Below are 16,150 nucleotides of genomic sequence, written 5' to 3' on the forward strand. Positions count from 1 at the left end.
AGAGAAATGGTTGCATATATGCGAAGTAATACAAGTAGTGACTAACTTGAGGTGTTGAGCTAAAAAGAGCAAAAGAAAAGTAGAAATACCACATACATGGATATCACCTTTGCTTCCGTCACAAGATTCGTAATGATATGTTCAATCCCGATCCTGCCAAGCTCCGGGACTCCAAAGGCCTCAAAACCACGCTGCGGGGTGTCATCATCAACGTCAATTCGAAAGATACATCAAGTCGACATGTCATTTAGTGACGAAATTAAATTGTGTGGCACACAGAAATGATCGTTCTCATCGTATCAATTCTACTGCCGTTTCAATATCAATAACCTCACATGACAAGCTACACCTCTGGAAATTTACGCCTTGTAGGTATCTAAGGGGTAGCTATTATTTACGAACCATTGCCTGGTCCTGGTAACTTAGCCTTTACTAGAATATTAGGTGGCTAGAAGTCCACGCCCTGTACTCAAGGAGTATATACTAGCCCTGGAGGTTTGTACGAAGGTTCGGGTCAAAAGTTTGGCACATTTGCTTAAGGGCTAAAGCCGTGTGATTTCAAAAGTCATCGTACTGTGTGTCGCTCCTCCTCAGTGTCTTAACCTAGTGGATATCCGCTGTATCTTAGTGGATTTACAGGCGGACATATCACTACAAGGTCTAGGTCTTAGCCTAGACCTAATACAGTATCCAGCGATTGCTTATCTAATCGCGCACTGGGCAAGTAGTGGGCTAAAACGGAGACCTTGCAGTGATCCTTTCGCTAAATTCAGGTAGTCAGCTGCTGTAATTTAAGGCTGCTTAAGGGGCTTAGCCACTAAAGAAAAACGCCACACAGGAACAGGATATTTCAATTTGTACGTCTTTAAGTCATCAGCACCCTCAGCGCATGGTCCAAATTTTTGACGCAACCCTACTTTTCTCACTCAGTTCGAACGGTCCTTCAACATCAATCGAATCTATAGTTCTCACGTTCCACTTTATACCCGGTTCGATGATGATAAATCTAGTAGGACTTCGGGTCCCTACGCTGTCTTATATAGTATAAATAAGAGAATTTAAGAACGGTAATTCTGAGATGGTAACGGAATATAAATACTAGGTACCAAGTTAACCAGCTGGTTGCCAGTTAAGAAAGTGGTAACATTCTCAAAAAGGGGGTGGCTGTGGCTGTGGCTGTGCTAGATATTGTACCCAGGTGTCATACAATGCGATGTTTACCAATACTCGAAACGCTGATATATTCCCGGTTATCATATCTACTGCAAGCAATTCATTGTATTTGAAAATAGGCACCGATATTAGAATTGGAGAAGGTGTTGAACCCGGGGGCTACGCGGACACAACGCACGCATCCTGTATGAAAATGGTTGCCTAAGTTCATCCTATAATCTCAGCAACTTCCGTTGTAGTCTCTCAATCTCTGACCTTTTCTGATTTAATCTATGCGGAAAAATAGTGATTCGACTTTTTAATTCTCGAAATTTCTCGTCATCTTCCACCAAAGCTTCCTGTCCTAGGTCAACACACCATGTTCAACTTCTGGCCCCTTTCCCACGGAACGCGGCCTTCGTCAGATCACGAACCCGGCTATGACGATTGCATCGAATGTGAGCCCGACCCGCCCGACACCATCCGTGTTCGTATCGGGTCTCACTCTACTTGCGTGTACGGGTACCCCTCGTCCGGCGGCGTGCTCGTACTGCCGCACTGTAATGGTGTCGACTTATCGTTTCTCGGGCTGCCGCGCTTCGACTCTTGCGATCGTTCAGATGATCCCGAGGTTGAAGACCGCCACTGCGCTCTCATGAGGAAGCTAGGCGCTTGGAAATTCACAAGCGTCGGCGAATATGAATTCGCGGAACTCTTACAACCGGACACCTTGGATCGAAAGAAATTAGTAATCGCAGCATGGCTACAGAGCGGAGAAGGCGTGTGGGTTCTAGTTACGGACAGGTGTGAGGCGGGGGGGAAGGGGGTAGGAAGTATTTGGAACGCGTTTAGTATGGACGAAAGGTGTCAGGAGGTGGAGAAGTTTGGTGGAATATTTTACCAAGATCCAGCCAATTGTCCGGACCTGGAGCTTTGAGCTTTTCTGAAGATCCGATTTTGTACCTCATTTTTGGCGCGTACATGTACAAGTGCATAAGTGGCGTCGATATTGACATTCAAGGCTTTCTCTAGGAGGATTATGAGAGGATACGGTATTAACCTGGAAGACATATTGCTGCCTGGGAAAACAACTGTTGACTAGACCAATCTTTCATCCGAGCCCGATCATCCAATGACGCTCCTATTTAGCAACAATCTATCCAGTGAGCGCTGGAGTTACATTAGGTCTCAAGCGCCCGACAATCTCGTGTTAATTCTTATCCATGACTTTTTCATGCATTAGTATGTCCTTCTAATCAGTTGTATCTCCAATGATATGATATACAATCCAACAGTATCTTTTCTGATACTAACAATACTTGGCACCAATCCCCGTGTGACAGTTAAAGGTCAAATAAAAAGGACGAGGTTGCGTATTTAAAGGGGAAATTTTATTTCCCAGCTCGTTATCTATGTAATTCTAGTCGAATGAGTTAGCTCTTATCTTAATTCGATAACCATCTTTCGGTTTCTTCTACAAAGTTTCTCTAGTCCAAGAATCAGAACTAGTTAGTCGAGAGTATTTTTTTCGGGAAAAAAGTAATATGAAGTCCCTTTTTCACTCGCTAATATAGTGTTTTAGGGAGATGTCTACTGTATCGCCATCGGAATCCTCGCGGCTAAAAAACTCAGAACATATCTCCTTGACATGGCCCGACGACTACGTGTCAGTTGATCCGGGAGACTTCTTCCAGGAAGAGAGTAACGACCCAGATTGGTCGGACAAAAAGAAGCGCATCCTCTTTCGCCCTCAAGTCACCGTCAACGTCTTCAACACAGGCGACTCGAACTCGAACGCGGGAGGTTCCGGCGCCGGCGGTGCAGCGCCCGTATATAACAACGGTAGCGGGCATGGCGACAACGGCGGTGAGGATGCGGTTCCGAACTTTGCGACCCAGCTCGCCGCTCTGACCAAGAAAGTCGACCAACTCGCTTCTGCGAAGACGACGCCCATAATCGACAGCGGGGCGTGGAACACGATGGAAGTTCGACCCTGGAACCGACCCGAGAGCTCGACACAGGCGCGCATTAACTTCATAGAGAAGTTCGCCTCGGTGCCGATGGTGGCCGTGAGCTTAAACATGGCTGATGTGCAGCACTCGTCCAACTTCAGGGTTAAGGTATACGCCACGGCCGTGGATGTGAATGGTTTCACTATCAAGGCCGAGAGCTGGTCCGATACGACCCTTTACTGTTGCGGCGTAACCTGGATAGCGATAGGCACCCGATAGAAGGCCTTGTAGTGTAATGCAGATCTAGAAGCTACGGAGTAAGAATTTTAAAATTGGGTTCCCTCGTTGAAGTGTAAGGCTCTACCTAGTTGAATTGAATCGAATAATTTCTAAGTGTTCTCCAAGAATCTTGATGGTATCTCGAAAATGACTTAGAGTACACGAGACAGATACTAGATTAAGTACCTAGGTATTTAAATACGCAAGAAAATTAGGATAGCGACACAGCGTGAAAGGCACCCCGCAAGGGTAGACGAAAATGAATAAAATAGAAATACTTAATAAAAAAAAGAAAAAAAGAAAAAAGAAAAAAGAATATTCGGTTCTCAGCACGTGGACCAATGGAACGTTGCGACGAAGTCTTTGCCAAGCAAGCAGCAGGAACCCGGATCTCGAATACCACGCTGTGATCAAGCAGCATAGTGAGCGGCGTAAGACAGGACTTACCCACTACACCATAGAGATTCATCATTGACCCTGATTAAATCAGTTTCTTACTTTACTATATGAGCCTTGGGAGAATTTCGGCAGTTAGGCGAACGTCATTGGCTAGCTAACCCGGAAGCTCCGTGGAGAACACGGTGTGCACAGATGGCTTACGGAAGGTGCTTCTGGGGTCAATGCACTCTGTAACTCATTCTAATCCCAAGGTATGTTGCTACCTAAATAGCCTAGGTAGATAGGTACTTACCGTGCTATCGTTTAGGCACTTAGTACCTATGAAAAGTTGTGACTTGTGAGTCACTAAACTAAACGTAAGAGTTTCTCTTTGAGTCACGAACAAATCTTAGTAGGTAGGTATCTATCGTTCAGGGATTCATTTTCGTATTTTTCTTTACACAGGTTTAAAATAATCATGATTATAAGTTCTGGGGAGGCCGAAGGGGCTGGTAGCCTTATATCTGAGACAAAAGTTATCTAAAACTTGACTAGCTGCTTCATTTAAAGCTGTTGTGGACTCAGAGAATCGCAACTGTTACAAGAGTGAGTAGGAGGTCGAAGTTACTGAGGTCTTTATTCTAAAAAGGGAGCGCAAATATTCAGAGAATCAAATAGGACTAGGTATGGATGGAGCCTATACTTGAGGTTTTACAATAAATTGCCTGAGATCGACGGCCTATGTGCCCCTTTTCTCACCGTGTAATGGTGGTCGACCCTATACAATGACTTGGCCATACTTACCTGTTGAAGGTACAAATGGCCGATGAAAGAAAGGTACTGGCTGCCATTTAGAAATTTATCATCTTTTTCTCCCGCATACACAAGTACGTAGCTTACTTACACGTGCAATAATAGGCAATGGGTGCCCTTTGTGTAATAAGGTGAACGGTTCTAGTTACAGTGCGATAGTAGAACCAGCACACAGTACACTCCGTTCAGCGAGTTTCGCACCCCGGGTTTTCAGGGTCGCTTGAGAAGACACGATTTCTCGTCGTCGTAAACCTCCTATCCTTCCCTCAAGTATACCCAACAACCACCTACAAACCCAAATCCCACCCATCCCAAGCCCCCTACTCATGATCCCACGCCCCATCCTCCCTACTAACCACAACCTCATCAACCTCAACCCTACACCCCACAATCTCCCCCCCATTAACCAAATCATTCCCATCCGCCCGCCGTCCCGCCTCCTCCTCATCCCGCGCAATCCCCGCCTTAACATGCCGTCGAACCAACCTCCTCCTCGCCGTCCCGAAATCCACCTCTACAAACCATCGCTCATCCATCAGCGCCGCGGCGCTTTTCCACGGCTCTTTATCTAGACACACGTAGTTCCCCTCGAAAACGACGATCTGGTGGTAAGTCTGGATCGCGATGTCGTCTGCCACGGGGTCCTTCACCGCGTGGTCGAAACTCGGTGCGTATACTACTGAGGGAGGATCGGATGGCGTTCGCACGGCTTGAACGAGTGCTAGGAACGCCGCTCCGTCGAAGGTGAACTCGGCGCCGCGCCGGGCGTGTGCGCGCTCCGGGTCGGGCATTGCGGAGAGTTGCGCACGTGTTAGGTGGAACCCGTCCATAGAGACGAAGGCGGCAGGTGAGGGGGCGTCCGGGTGTAGTGCCGAGTGGCGGGCATTAAGGGCCGCGGTGACGATTTGGGAGAGGGTTGTTTTGCCTGGGGTGGGTTAGCTTTGGTTTTTGGTAGATGTGGTACGTAAGTGGGGACTTACCTGAGCCGGGAATGCCGGCTACGGCGATTACTAGACGGAGTTAGTTGTCGGGTTTGTAAGGGAGGGATGATGTAAGGGTGTAGTGCGGAAGCCGAGGTCTGTGGGACTTACAAAGTCGTTGGCCCGGTTCTAGCTGTTGGAATTTTCCCCATGCTTTGTCCACGAGGCGGGATACTTGGTCATCCATGGCGATCTCGTGGCTGTCTCTGGCGCGGCGTAACTTGAAAAATACCTAGTTAGGTGAATTTAGACAGTGAACAAATTAAAAACAACAACGCTGTTAAGAATGAGAATTTCCGCCAATTTTTATCTGTTTTGTAGGATATGCGAATTGTTGATGTGTTAGTGGTAGGTAACTGTATGTAGTACCTAACTGTTATTTAGGGGGTAATTCCGTTGGCCGTCCCCTCATCCGGGTGCGGAAGCCAATAGCCCCACTAACGGAAAGCCTATATGCACGCTGATGTCAACCCGAAGCAAACTTTCTCTCGGTATCCCCTTCCAATCCCCTCTCAGACCTGGGCACCAACAGCTCCGACCCGGCTCCGAAAAGGTCTAGGGAATTGTGGAAACTTGGTAATCCCGAAGTAAGCTGTACAATTGGATTCACCTTCGATAGCGGTAGCCAGGTTGAAGCTATTGGCAATGGACTCTGATCTTGACTCTGGTCTGTTTGGTATCCAGCTATCCGATTCCGAAGACAGCAACAATGACTCGGAACCCGCGGAAGGCAATCAGCCCAAGAAACGAGAGACTTGCACAACTACGGACCGGACGGCCCAGTCGGAAGAAGAGTTCCAAGCTGTGAGGAAACAGTACAGAGTTAAAGTCGAGAATGGAGAGGTACGTACCCGCCATAGAGCCTTGATCAAGAGCATAACGTCATAGACCCAAAGGATTATGTCGAAATAACTTAGATTTCTAGATATGGAAAACCATCAAATTACCTCTAGGCTCAGAACGGGTTCCCAAGCCCGAGGCACAAGCGTTGTTACACGCGGTTGAGGAACTATACTTCTTTAGAAGATACGACGAAGGAGCTCAATTCGTGAAGACAGCGTTGGGAAAGAGTGGCGATGACAGCAACGAAGGCATGGCGCCTGGACTCGACGATGATACAATGAAGTTACTTCGGTATTATGAAAGGAAGTGCGATGAAAAGGCTGGGCATATATAAAGGGTTCCCGTGACACTGAAGATTATGCGAATATTTACACCATATTACCGAATACCATGAAACACGTATAACAGCTTTGAAGACATTGGCAGATAGTCTCAATGGGAGGAGTGATTGATTAACTACACCCTATCTCTTCTATGTAGAATCAGATCTATCTCTAAGTCTAGCATCTGTCTTTACTAAAGAGTGAAGACGCAAAACCGTGCCAGTAAACTAGCAACTCTATTCACCTTTTTCTATGCAACACAATCTCATTGGGTATGCCGAAACGCCGTGCTTTTTTTGGTCGAAACAAAATGGGTCTGCCACCCTCTAGAAGACTCCTGAAAATGCTATTGGTTTGTACGTCGTCTGTCCGATTCGTCGTAGTCCTCGCGGAACGTTGTTGTTTGTTCGTGACGGATGGGGAAATGTATATATAACTGGCCGGGCTGAGGTGACACCTATGCCATCATCTTGGCTTCGCTCATGAGCCTCTCTCTTTCCCGTTCCTCCGCAAAGACTCGTCGGCTCATGGCTAAGACACACTCGAAGCCCTCCTTACCCTTCATCGCGTTTTCCTTGAATCGTGTGACTAAGGTGTCCTCGATGCTGTTCTTTATCTTTTGCCAGCCTCCGCATAATGCTGTTATCCTTGCGTCTTGTTCGAACTGTGTCTTGTGCGCATCTAGGGGACGATAGACTACCGTCTCTTGAACATTGACGAGATTTGCCCATGTGACGTTCTGGGATACCATGGTGACGGTTTTCGCGACCGGGTCGACGTAGGAAGTCTCAAAGACTTGACTTGTCTCCATGCATCCCATCATTGACTTGAGCCATTCTGGTGCTGATTGCTTGCACGTGATAAGACGTTCTGTTCGTAGGATACCGGTGGCTGGGTCGACTTCTCGGTTGAGGGTATCGACGGCGATAACGTGGGTAGACTTGTCGTTCCAGGGGCAGTACTTGCGCCAGTTGGCGGTCGATACTTCTTCCCACGAGTAGTTGAATGTGTGCGAGTTGGAAAAGACCTTCATCTCTAATTGCAAGACAATTACCAATAGAAGTAGGGTCAACAAAAGGTAGAAGAATCCTCCGCGGGGATGGCGATAACTTCTATAGATGAGAGATTAAATTCGGTTGAGGTGGGTTGGTCAGGCGCGATTCGCGAAAATGAATGTTTCTTGCGCTGATTTTTGACGCCGGTCGGAGATCCGGATCGAGATGCCAAATCCCGTAAAAACGTTACCCACCAAAAAAAAGAAAGGTAAAAGCACCGGAAAACCGCACTTAAGATTTAAACCCGTACCGCTACGAAATTGACGAGGCAATTAAGTTTACTTGTCGTAACGGTATTAAAACGATGGTGTTGTGCCCGAAAAAGGATGGACTAAACTGACAGCGGTGAATGGTGAATAAAAGTTGAAGATGAGGGCGTTTGGTCCCTTAAAAGAAAAAAAATCCACTCTTCTAATCAAATGACAAAGCTCTAAGAAAATTTCCTACAATCGGGAGTGACGAGAGGCGACTCTTATCGCAGTTTCCTTTTTGCCCTCCCGGCAATGTTCGGTATGTCATTAAACTTCGCTTACGATACTATATCTAGACTAGCGCTTAAAAGTTAGAGAATAGTGCGGAAACGGCTTGAAAGCCCTGACAATTTTCAAACATTTGATTGGCTTGATTGTGTCTTTGATGGAACCGAGCTTTGACCATATGTCCGAAAATCTGGAGCGGTTTGCGGAGTCAACGAACATCTAGACTCCAAGTTACACACATTTTGCATATGATAAAACCCATAAATCTAAAAATCACTGCTCTCTCATTCGTCCAACTCGTAATCCTAAAATCGGAACGCAGCGCCAGTCATTAAATGATCTGGATGATCTACCTGAGCCTCTTACATCAACCACTCTTGAACACAACTTACATACCTAACCTCTCCTGAATAAGCTGAATCAGATCCGCTTCCTTATGTACATCACAAATCTACGAATTCTCGAATGAAGCCACGACCCAATGACAGTATGAAGTTACTGGTTGCATGCAGATGCCCACTGGAAGATGCCCACTAGACCCGCAACATGGTGCGTACTAGGTATGTAGCCAGTGAAAGCAATGCATGTTTATTGATTTTCGTAAATAAGTTTAGATGAGGAATCTCAACAACCCAAGATAGGGGGGCAGGGGGTTGAGCTTTGACCTGTGATATACGGCCTGGTCAATGCTGAAAGCTTCCATTCAACCATACCAGCCTTCGATGTCGACCCCTATATCAGATATCCATTTATTCCAGGTTCTCCTTCGGAGATCATATTCTGAGTCGAGCCTTAGATCTAGAATCAGAGTGTAGAAAGAAACTCAGTAAACTCTAAACCATGGTAGATGTCTCCGTTCTGTGGCGGGATAGTTATCCCCATAACTCCTATTTTCTATGGGTCACTTTCATAATTCACTCAATAGTCATCACCACGGCTGATGACCTCTTTCACAGTAGGTCGGAGCAGAATGGTCTATGATATGTTAGTTATCGTTCTTAATATTTGCGACATACTCTCCAAACTCACGTGTTCGAATTGGGCGGTGTATGAACCCTTCTTATCTAGTAGAGGTGGATATTCCTCTACAATGTCATTCTGCACAAGATTTTTCAACTGATATGGTGTCAGATACTGCCAACAAGAGGGTCGGGATCGCTTGGAGATGCTTACACCCAGTAGGTATTTCTCCTGTCCAAGTCTGTCTATGTATCTGCGTGCGAACGGGAGAGTGCCAAAGTTCTTCTTGATGACATTAAGAAGCGACTTGGCAGAGGACAATCGCAGATCTGGTTTCGGAGCATCACTGCGCAAAGCATAGTGGGAGACTTCTCCTTCATCGTGAACATACCCATTTCCGGTACTTCCGAAAGTCTCAATAGCGAAAACATCGCCTTCTTCCATCTTCGTGTTGTCTGTCGACTTCACAATAGGAACGCTCTTGGTTCCATGAATACTATACGGTAAAATGGTATGGCCAGTAAGGTTGCGAATCGACTTAATGGGGTATGTGGTGCCGTTGATCTCGCACTCGTAGCTCTCCATCGTCTCTTGGATGAGTCCACCAAGCTCACCTAGACGAACGTCGATACCAGCCTCCCTGACTCCTGTATTCGTGGCATCTTTCACAGCTGCCAACAGGTTGTCATACATAGGGTCAAATGCCATGGTGAAAGCGCTATCCACGATCTTGCCGTTGACGTGAACACCAATATCAACTTTCATGACATTACTCTGTGCCAGAATTGTCTTATTACCGGCATTGGGTGTGAAATGGGCAGCGATATGATCCAAGTTCAAACCAGTGGGAAACCCCACTCCAGCAATCTTCGCGTCGCCTTCTGCCAACCCATCGTGACCAACTAGTCGCCTAATACTATCTTCGATGCCTTCGGCAATCTCGGTCAAACTCTGGCCAGGTTTGATGTTCTTCTGTGCCCACTGACGGACTTGACGATGGGTTTCGGCAGCGTGGCGGTAGTCTGTCAGGAACTCGGTATTCAAGTTGTCTAAGTGTCTCTTTTCTTCGCTCGTGGTACGGTAACGGTTCTCATCCTTGTACTCGACCTCTTCGCCCTTGGGGTAGGTATTGTTGGGGAACAGCTGGGACATCAGGACACTTGGTGGGTCTGTTTGGGCAGTGGGTGCCTTCTTCTTCTTCTTAGGTTTCTTCTTCTTGTTCTTCTTTTTCTTTGCTGCTTCTGGGGCAGCCCCGACATTTTGGTCATCAGCATCGTCGTCAGAATCTTCTCCAGATTGTTCTGCCAGTTCGCCGTCCTTAGCACCGTTAGCTGCCTTCGCGGTCTTTCCGTTAGCAGCACCACCCTCGCCAACTAATCTGACGTTAAAAATTTAGTCTGTTAGGTGAAATATCCAGCAATGCTTACTACTGAGCTTGTTCAGCTCATCCGAGGGAGCTTTAGCAGCCATCTTGTGGGAAGTCGAGACGAGACTGCTTATGGGATGTTTTGTTAAAAAGTCAAAATAAAATCCGGTGCGGTTGTAGTTGGTACTTGGGCTCCCGCTCCCACTAAAATAAGACGGTCAGCCCACTTTACTATACACAGCACGTCAAACGGAAGGCGCGCAGCTAAGAACGACAAGTAAGATTAAGATGCGGAACCTGGCAGCGAATAGGTAGTGCCCCATTACCCCGCTCTTAGCCTAAATGGGCTGTATTTCTTACATATGAGTTCCCGCTATTCCATTTCTAGTTAGATCACTTAATCTCCATCCCACATCAACTTTCTTTCGTCGAAACTTTGACAATCTAATCTTCTAACTACCAATTCTCACAACTCAACACAGACATCTTATTCTCTTAATAGATTTAGCCACGAAGCGAATACCCAAGTGGTGTTCGACTTGTAAAGCCCCATACCCCTGTCTCGTCCTTTCCCCATTGAAGAGGAAGTAGTTCGGCTTCCTTTTCGCCCGCGCTAGGGTGGCATGCCGAACTAATTGCGGCACTGCAGGCTGCAGAAACAGGCATGCGAATGACCTCACTAACCTCAGCATCGTCGGTTTTTCTACAAGGGAGTTTTCTCATCGACAGAGCTAACAGTGCTATCAGGAGGATTCCAAGGGTAATTATAGTAAGGATCATGCCTATCGCGGAAAACCCTAAAACGGAACCGTCAAGATCTGGGATCCGTACGAAGCCGTCGTCAGTTTTATGAGTGGGCTGGTACATGAATCCTAATGTTTGCACAACAAACAAGCTTTGCGACATAAGCCAGTGAGCCATTGCAGAGGCGATGAGAAGCGGTATGCTATAACGATACGGCAACGACAGTGTGTAGGATGATCTCTGATCTCCAGTTGGTTCCGAAACTCGAAGGTTCTTGCGTTGTGTTATGAACTGCGACCACTGGCGCGCAAGGAGCATCCTGCTGAGCAGTGAGTTGGCGAAATACCAGCCAGAGCTCAAGATTATTTGACACCCGTTTGCCAGGAAAGCTGTAGCATAAAACGCATTCTCGCCCATGTTGCCCCATGTTTCTGTTAGAGATATGGCATATGCTTGAACATGCCCAAGACCCATTTGCCACAACGATTTGAAGTCGACTGATTGCTCATATCCAACCAAGGCAGTCAGTGCCTTGACGAGAACAATGATCAAACCACCTACTATTATAAGGTATCTATAATCTCGTTAAACCAACAACTCCTCTTTTTAGATTGAACTTACGATAATATTGTAGTAGCCCATAGCGATTTTGTTGTAGCGCGAAACCAACGTACTGAGTGACGAAGCCGAGAAATTCTCGACTTAATCGCCATTTCCTTGGCTTGTTGGGTTTTTGGAATTGCGAACGTTTTCCTTGTGCAATCCTCTCGTTCTAGAAAGTCCAAATCCATGGTGTTCTTATCTTCGTGGCGCAAGAAACTCGCGATGGCATCACCCAGAGTGACAAGCGACTGATACTCGCGCCCTTCGTTCTTACTCGTTTGGTGGATCTTCCAGATAAGCCACAGACAGACTAATTTTACCGCGTTCATCAGAGTCACGATCAAGATGAGGATGCTGCTGTACCGGATTGCACATCCTTGTGGAATTTGTTCCGCCCCAGCAGAGAGGCAGTAGTCAACGCTAAGCAAGACTTCGCGTAGTACTGCACCATTATTATCTTGTCTCCAGCTCTTCAGAAGCCAATCGTCGGCATGAGGAAGTAGAAGGTTGCTTGAGCACCATGGCTGGCCCATCCCGACCGTTATATTACCCGAGTGCCAACTCGAACACATCCAAGCAGAAGTCCACATCCACTTCGATCGTGTAGTGAAAGTCCCATGCATGTAGATCAATGAAGAATTCTTGTTGCTGGGCACCAACGATAAGCCCTGGTCCATGGAGATATTTGATGCAACAATCACAACATCTTTGTGCCGGATATCAGTGTCGATATATCTTTCCACGCATGCTTGTCTGTCCAGGCGCTCGAGTTGGTTTTCGAGGAGCATACCCCTGAGTTCCGCGGTATGATCCGCTCTTCCAATGGGCTCGTCATATGTACTCCAGAATAGGCCATCGGTAATCCATGTATTGTTCCACGGCTGCGGATCATGGAGAAAATCGGAAGTAACAAGGGCGACTTGATATTTAGTGACGGGAATGGCTGAGAAGATAATGCAATTCCAACTATAAAACTTGGAGTTAGTCATATTCTCTTCTCGATTGGCGGAGTCTATTACCTACTTACAATAGATGTAAAGGTACGGAAGTTATCATCATGATACCCCAAATCAGCCTGCGTCTCCCGCTGATTCGACTATGTAACAGGTTGTGGAAGCCCGGCACTCCCGTCTCTAGCCAATCGCCTTTCCCGTGTGCTCGGGTAACTTCATTCTGAGTTGGGGCGACAAGTAGCTGAGTGCAATAGTTGGTAGCCGCCACAATCATAGAGGAGAGCATGTTGATGATAAGATGTATGACAGTTTCGATAGTCTTCATTTGATCACAACTTTCGGTAAAAAGGTCGCCATAGGCCTTGAACCCATTGTCTCGGATGATCAAGTAAAGAAGCAGGGATAGGTTTATGAGGAACGCTAGGGCTACCACCAATATGCAGCCAATTATACTCTTATCCCGTTTTGAATAGGAGGAAAGAGTTTTGTACCCCGGGAATTTCTTTTTGGGATTTGAAAATTTCTTCTTGATATTGGAAACAATGCTGGATTTGCCCATCGCGACTTGGTGACCTTGAATATAAACAAAATAGAGAATAAGGTAAGAATTAACGAATAGGTATGTGGCTCTGAACGTTTCTTGCGGCCATGAAGCCGCGCCGTAGCCTTAATAACGATTCCATACCTTCAGTCAATTGAACAGCGTTTCTATATTTGACATTTTGATGTCTCATATCTGTACGCCTACATAGGACTCCGTACCTAAGTTAAATACCCTCCTCATGTTCTACCTTAGCAGGGGCTACCCCGGATTTTAGGTCTACGATAATCACTACCATATCTTTAAAATATTATATCTTAATTAATATTTACTTAATTGACTTGAAATTAAGTAGAATTAACGATAATGTAATCCTCCGCCTCCAACTCGATCAACAAATCCTTAATGCCTTCCTGGAGCTGGGAATTAGGGATTATAATAGAAGTCTTTACTAATTCATCCCTTACTTCTTACCTTATTTTCTAAATATCTTTGATGGTTGTAAAAGTATTATTAGGGTTCGGTACTACCTTTCTACGTTTCGTAGGCTTTGCCTTTTCAAACTTAGTTTTTAAGAAGTGAACCCTGGCTTCTACAGTGGCGATCTTATTAGTAGTAAGGTTAAATGCTTTATTTATTTTCTTGAATAAAAACTGGGTTGTAAGTTTAGCGAACACTAGGTTTGCGGTAATAAGATCTTTTACCATTAAATTTATATCTTTAAAACTAAAAAATGTTCGTATAAGGATTAAGCTTAAATCTCGGGTAAAATCCGGTTTCGAGGATTTATTAAAGTATAAAAAAGGCTTCGGGGTAGATTTTTGGGCCGCTCGAAACATTTATCGAGAGTTTAATAGCTTTTTCTAGTCCCGGGGAAAAATCCCGGCGGCTATTTATTCGGCTTTAAAATTATATAGTTTTAAATGATTTTTTTTTACTATTTAATAAGCTAGGAGAAATTCCTTTTTATTAAGATAATTATTAAAAAAAATAAGGTACGTTAAGAAAAGCTTTTAACGATAAATTTATTTAAATGTAAAGAAAATATTAAAATTTAAAGGTTATAATATATAAGATGTATATAATAAGAAAAAGATTAATTAGATTTTATTATTTTAATAAGTTTATATGAATTTAATAATAATATGGTTATTATAATTATCGAGAATAAAAAGTCGTTATTAGTTAAAATTTTTAAGTTTAATTAAAGGTATAAAGATTTTATTAAGTTATAATAGTGTAATATTATTATTAATTTAATTATTAAGTAACGTTATAAAAAATTAATTTTTAAAATTAGTTTTTTTTTTATTAAGAAATTATTATTATTAAATATATTTATTAGCGAAAATAATAAATAAGTTTAAGGCTTAAAAGTTACCATTAATATATTTAATTATTAACGTTTAAGTGTAATTATTATTATTTTTAATTAATAGAAATTGTTAATAAACATTATTAATTATAACGCCGTTATTATTAACGTTTTTTATTAATCTTATTTTATTAACGTTATACGAATATTCGACTAAAATGTTTACTAATTATAATAAATTAAACTTATCGAAAAAAAAATTAATATTTTTAAGTATAATACTATTAATTCGTTTATAATTAATTAAATAAATTCTAGTAAACTTAAATTTAAAATGACGTGTTAAAAAACGAATATATTAATTCTTTCCTAACGTAACGTTAATTTTATCGTAAGAAATTAATTTTAAAACTATATCTCTAAAATAAACTAAAAAAAATACATAACTAAAATAACTTAACGTAATAACTTAATTCGTTAAATTTTATTCTTAAACAATAAATAATTTTTAAAAAATTTTTAAATATTTTTTTTTTATTAATATACTTATTATTCGTAAAAATAAGTAATGTTTAATAATATAATATTATTTCGATACATTACGTAATAATTATTTATTTAAAATAGTTTTTAATACTTACATTATACGTAATTAAATTTCGAAATTAAACATTTTAAAAAATTAAAAAACTAAAAAATAAAATAATATATTTAATTTTAAGATTAAGTAAAATTTAATTAATTTATATATAGAAAAAATTTCGAATATTATTATAATTTTATCGCATTATAAAGATGGCCCCTACTAGGGTGGAACGTAAAGGAGGTATTTAACTTACAGATTATTCGATAACTTACACAGGCAGCCTAACGCGATGAGCGAGTTGATCCAATACATGCTGTTAGCCCTTTACCCCCTTATAAGTTTCCAGGTAGCTGGGTAGGACAGTACTCCGTTGTTGAAGGTACGCATACCCGCATATAGATGTAGCCCCCCATTATTAAAGGTAGCTAGTTGGACCATAAATCAGATTTGGCGCCAGGAACTCGCAGCCACTGTATGGAAATGCGCCAATCATTTTCAAGATCTTCCAGATTTTTGAAGGTATTACAAGATCGGAAACTAGGTAACAATTATCGTAAGGCGTCCTTACAGCCGCAGAAAAGGTGTGAGTGAACGCATAAGGGATTAGTAGAGACTCAAGCCACATGTTTTCTGCAGACGAAGCAAAGAACCGGGATCAACAGGTTGTCTTACACTCCAACCAATCTTATTGCGGTAGATTGTTGGCTTGCCTAAAGCTGAAGATTCTTGCTTCTTCTTTGGCCGAATATTGATTGAATAGCTCGGTCAACTTTCCGGAAGTGTAAGTGGCTTGGTACGAAATTAATATAATCTTTACCAAAATTTCGC

The 16,150-nt window shown here is 43.4% G+C and overlaps 7 protein-coding genes across 7 annotated transcripts; 3 read left to right on the plus strand and 4 right to left on the minus strand.

Annotated features, from left to right (window-relative positions):
• The first annotated feature begins 1,271 nt into the window (after positions 1–1,271).
• Positions 1,272–2,252, plus strand: GGS22DRAFT_162191 (uncharacterized protein). Its single transcript, XM_047961187.1, has one exon. It carries the CDS (start codon positions 1,532–1,534, stop codon positions 2,087–2,089), a length of 558 nt encoding a protein of 185 aa, XP_047819711.1. The 5' UTR covers positions 1,272–1,531; the 3' UTR covers positions 2,090–2,252.
• Positions 2,253–2,548: 296 nt separating this feature from the next.
• GGS22DRAFT_162192 (uncharacterized protein) lies at positions 2,549–3,624 on the plus strand. The gene has a single exon (XM_047961188.1). It carries the CDS (start codon positions 2,739–2,741, stop codon positions 3,381–3,383), a length of 645 nt encoding a protein of 214 aa, XP_047819712.1. The 5' UTR covers positions 2,549–2,738; the 3' UTR covers positions 3,384–3,624.
• Positions 3,625–4,633: 1,009 nt separating this feature from the next.
• On the minus strand, positions 4,634–5,928 carry GGS22DRAFT_135453 (phosphoribulokinase/uridine kinase). Its single transcript, XM_047958573.1, has 3 exons — positions 5,666–5,928; positions 5,555–5,584; positions 4,634–5,499 (listed from the first exon to the last, which is right to left on the minus strand). Exons 1-3 carry the CDS (start codon positions 5,739–5,741, stop codon positions 4,895–4,897), a joined length of 711 nt encoding a protein of 236 aa, XP_047819713.1. The 5' UTR covers positions 5,742–5,928; the 3' UTR covers positions 4,634–4,894.
• A 107-nt stretch (positions 5,929–6,035) lies between these two features.
• GGS22DRAFT_162199 (uncharacterized protein) lies at positions 6,036–6,824 on the plus strand. The gene is made up of 2 exons (XM_047961189.1): positions 6,036–6,397; positions 6,480–6,824. The coding sequence occupies exons 1-2, from the start codon at positions 6,200–6,202 to the stop codon at positions 6,729–6,731; spliced, it is 450 nt and encodes a 149-aa protein (XP_047819714.1). The 5' UTR covers positions 6,036–6,199; the 3' UTR covers positions 6,732–6,824.
• Positions 6,825–8,197, minus strand: GGS22DRAFT_162200 (MSF1-domain-containing protein). Its single transcript, XM_047961190.1, has one exon. The coding sequence runs from the start codon at positions 7,751–7,753 to the stop codon at positions 7,178–7,180; it is 576 nt and encodes a 191-aa protein (XP_047819715.1). The 5' UTR covers positions 7,754–8,197; the 3' UTR covers positions 6,825–7,177.
• Positions 8,198–8,532: 335 nt separating this feature from the next.
• GGS22DRAFT_162202 (methionine aminopeptidase 2-like protein) lies at positions 8,533–10,748 on the minus strand. Its single transcript, XM_047961191.1, has 4 exons — positions 10,642–10,748; positions 9,428–10,587; positions 9,284–9,370; positions 8,533–9,229 (listed from the first exon to the last, which is right to left on the minus strand). Exons 1-4 carry the CDS (start codon positions 10,682–10,684, stop codon positions 9,173–9,175), a joined length of 1,347 nt encoding a protein of 448 aa, XP_047819716.1. The 5' UTR covers positions 10,685–10,748; the 3' UTR covers positions 8,533–9,172.
• A 296-nt stretch (positions 10,749–11,044) lies between these two features.
• GGS22DRAFT_162213 (uncharacterized protein) lies at positions 11,045–13,421 on the minus strand. The gene is made up of 3 exons (XM_047961192.1): positions 13,035–13,421; positions 12,260–12,967; positions 11,045–11,894 (listed from the first exon to the last, which is right to left on the minus strand). Exons 2-3 carry the CDS (start codon positions 12,914–12,916, stop codon positions 11,085–11,087), a joined length of 1,467 nt encoding a protein of 488 aa, XP_047819717.1. The 5' UTR covers positions 12,917–12,967; positions 13,035–13,421; the 3' UTR covers positions 11,045–11,084.
• Between the last annotated feature and the right edge of the window lie 2,729 nt (positions 13,422–16,150).

This window comes from Annulohypoxylon maeteangense (assembly GCF_022496945.1).
Source record: "Annulohypoxylon maeteangense strain CBS 123835 unplaced genomic scaffold GGS22scaffold_7, whole genome shotgun sequence".
NCBI classification, from domain to species: domain Eukaryota; kingdom Fungi; phylum Ascomycota; class Sordariomycetes; order Xylariales; family Hypoxylaceae; genus Annulohypoxylon; species Annulohypoxylon maeteangense.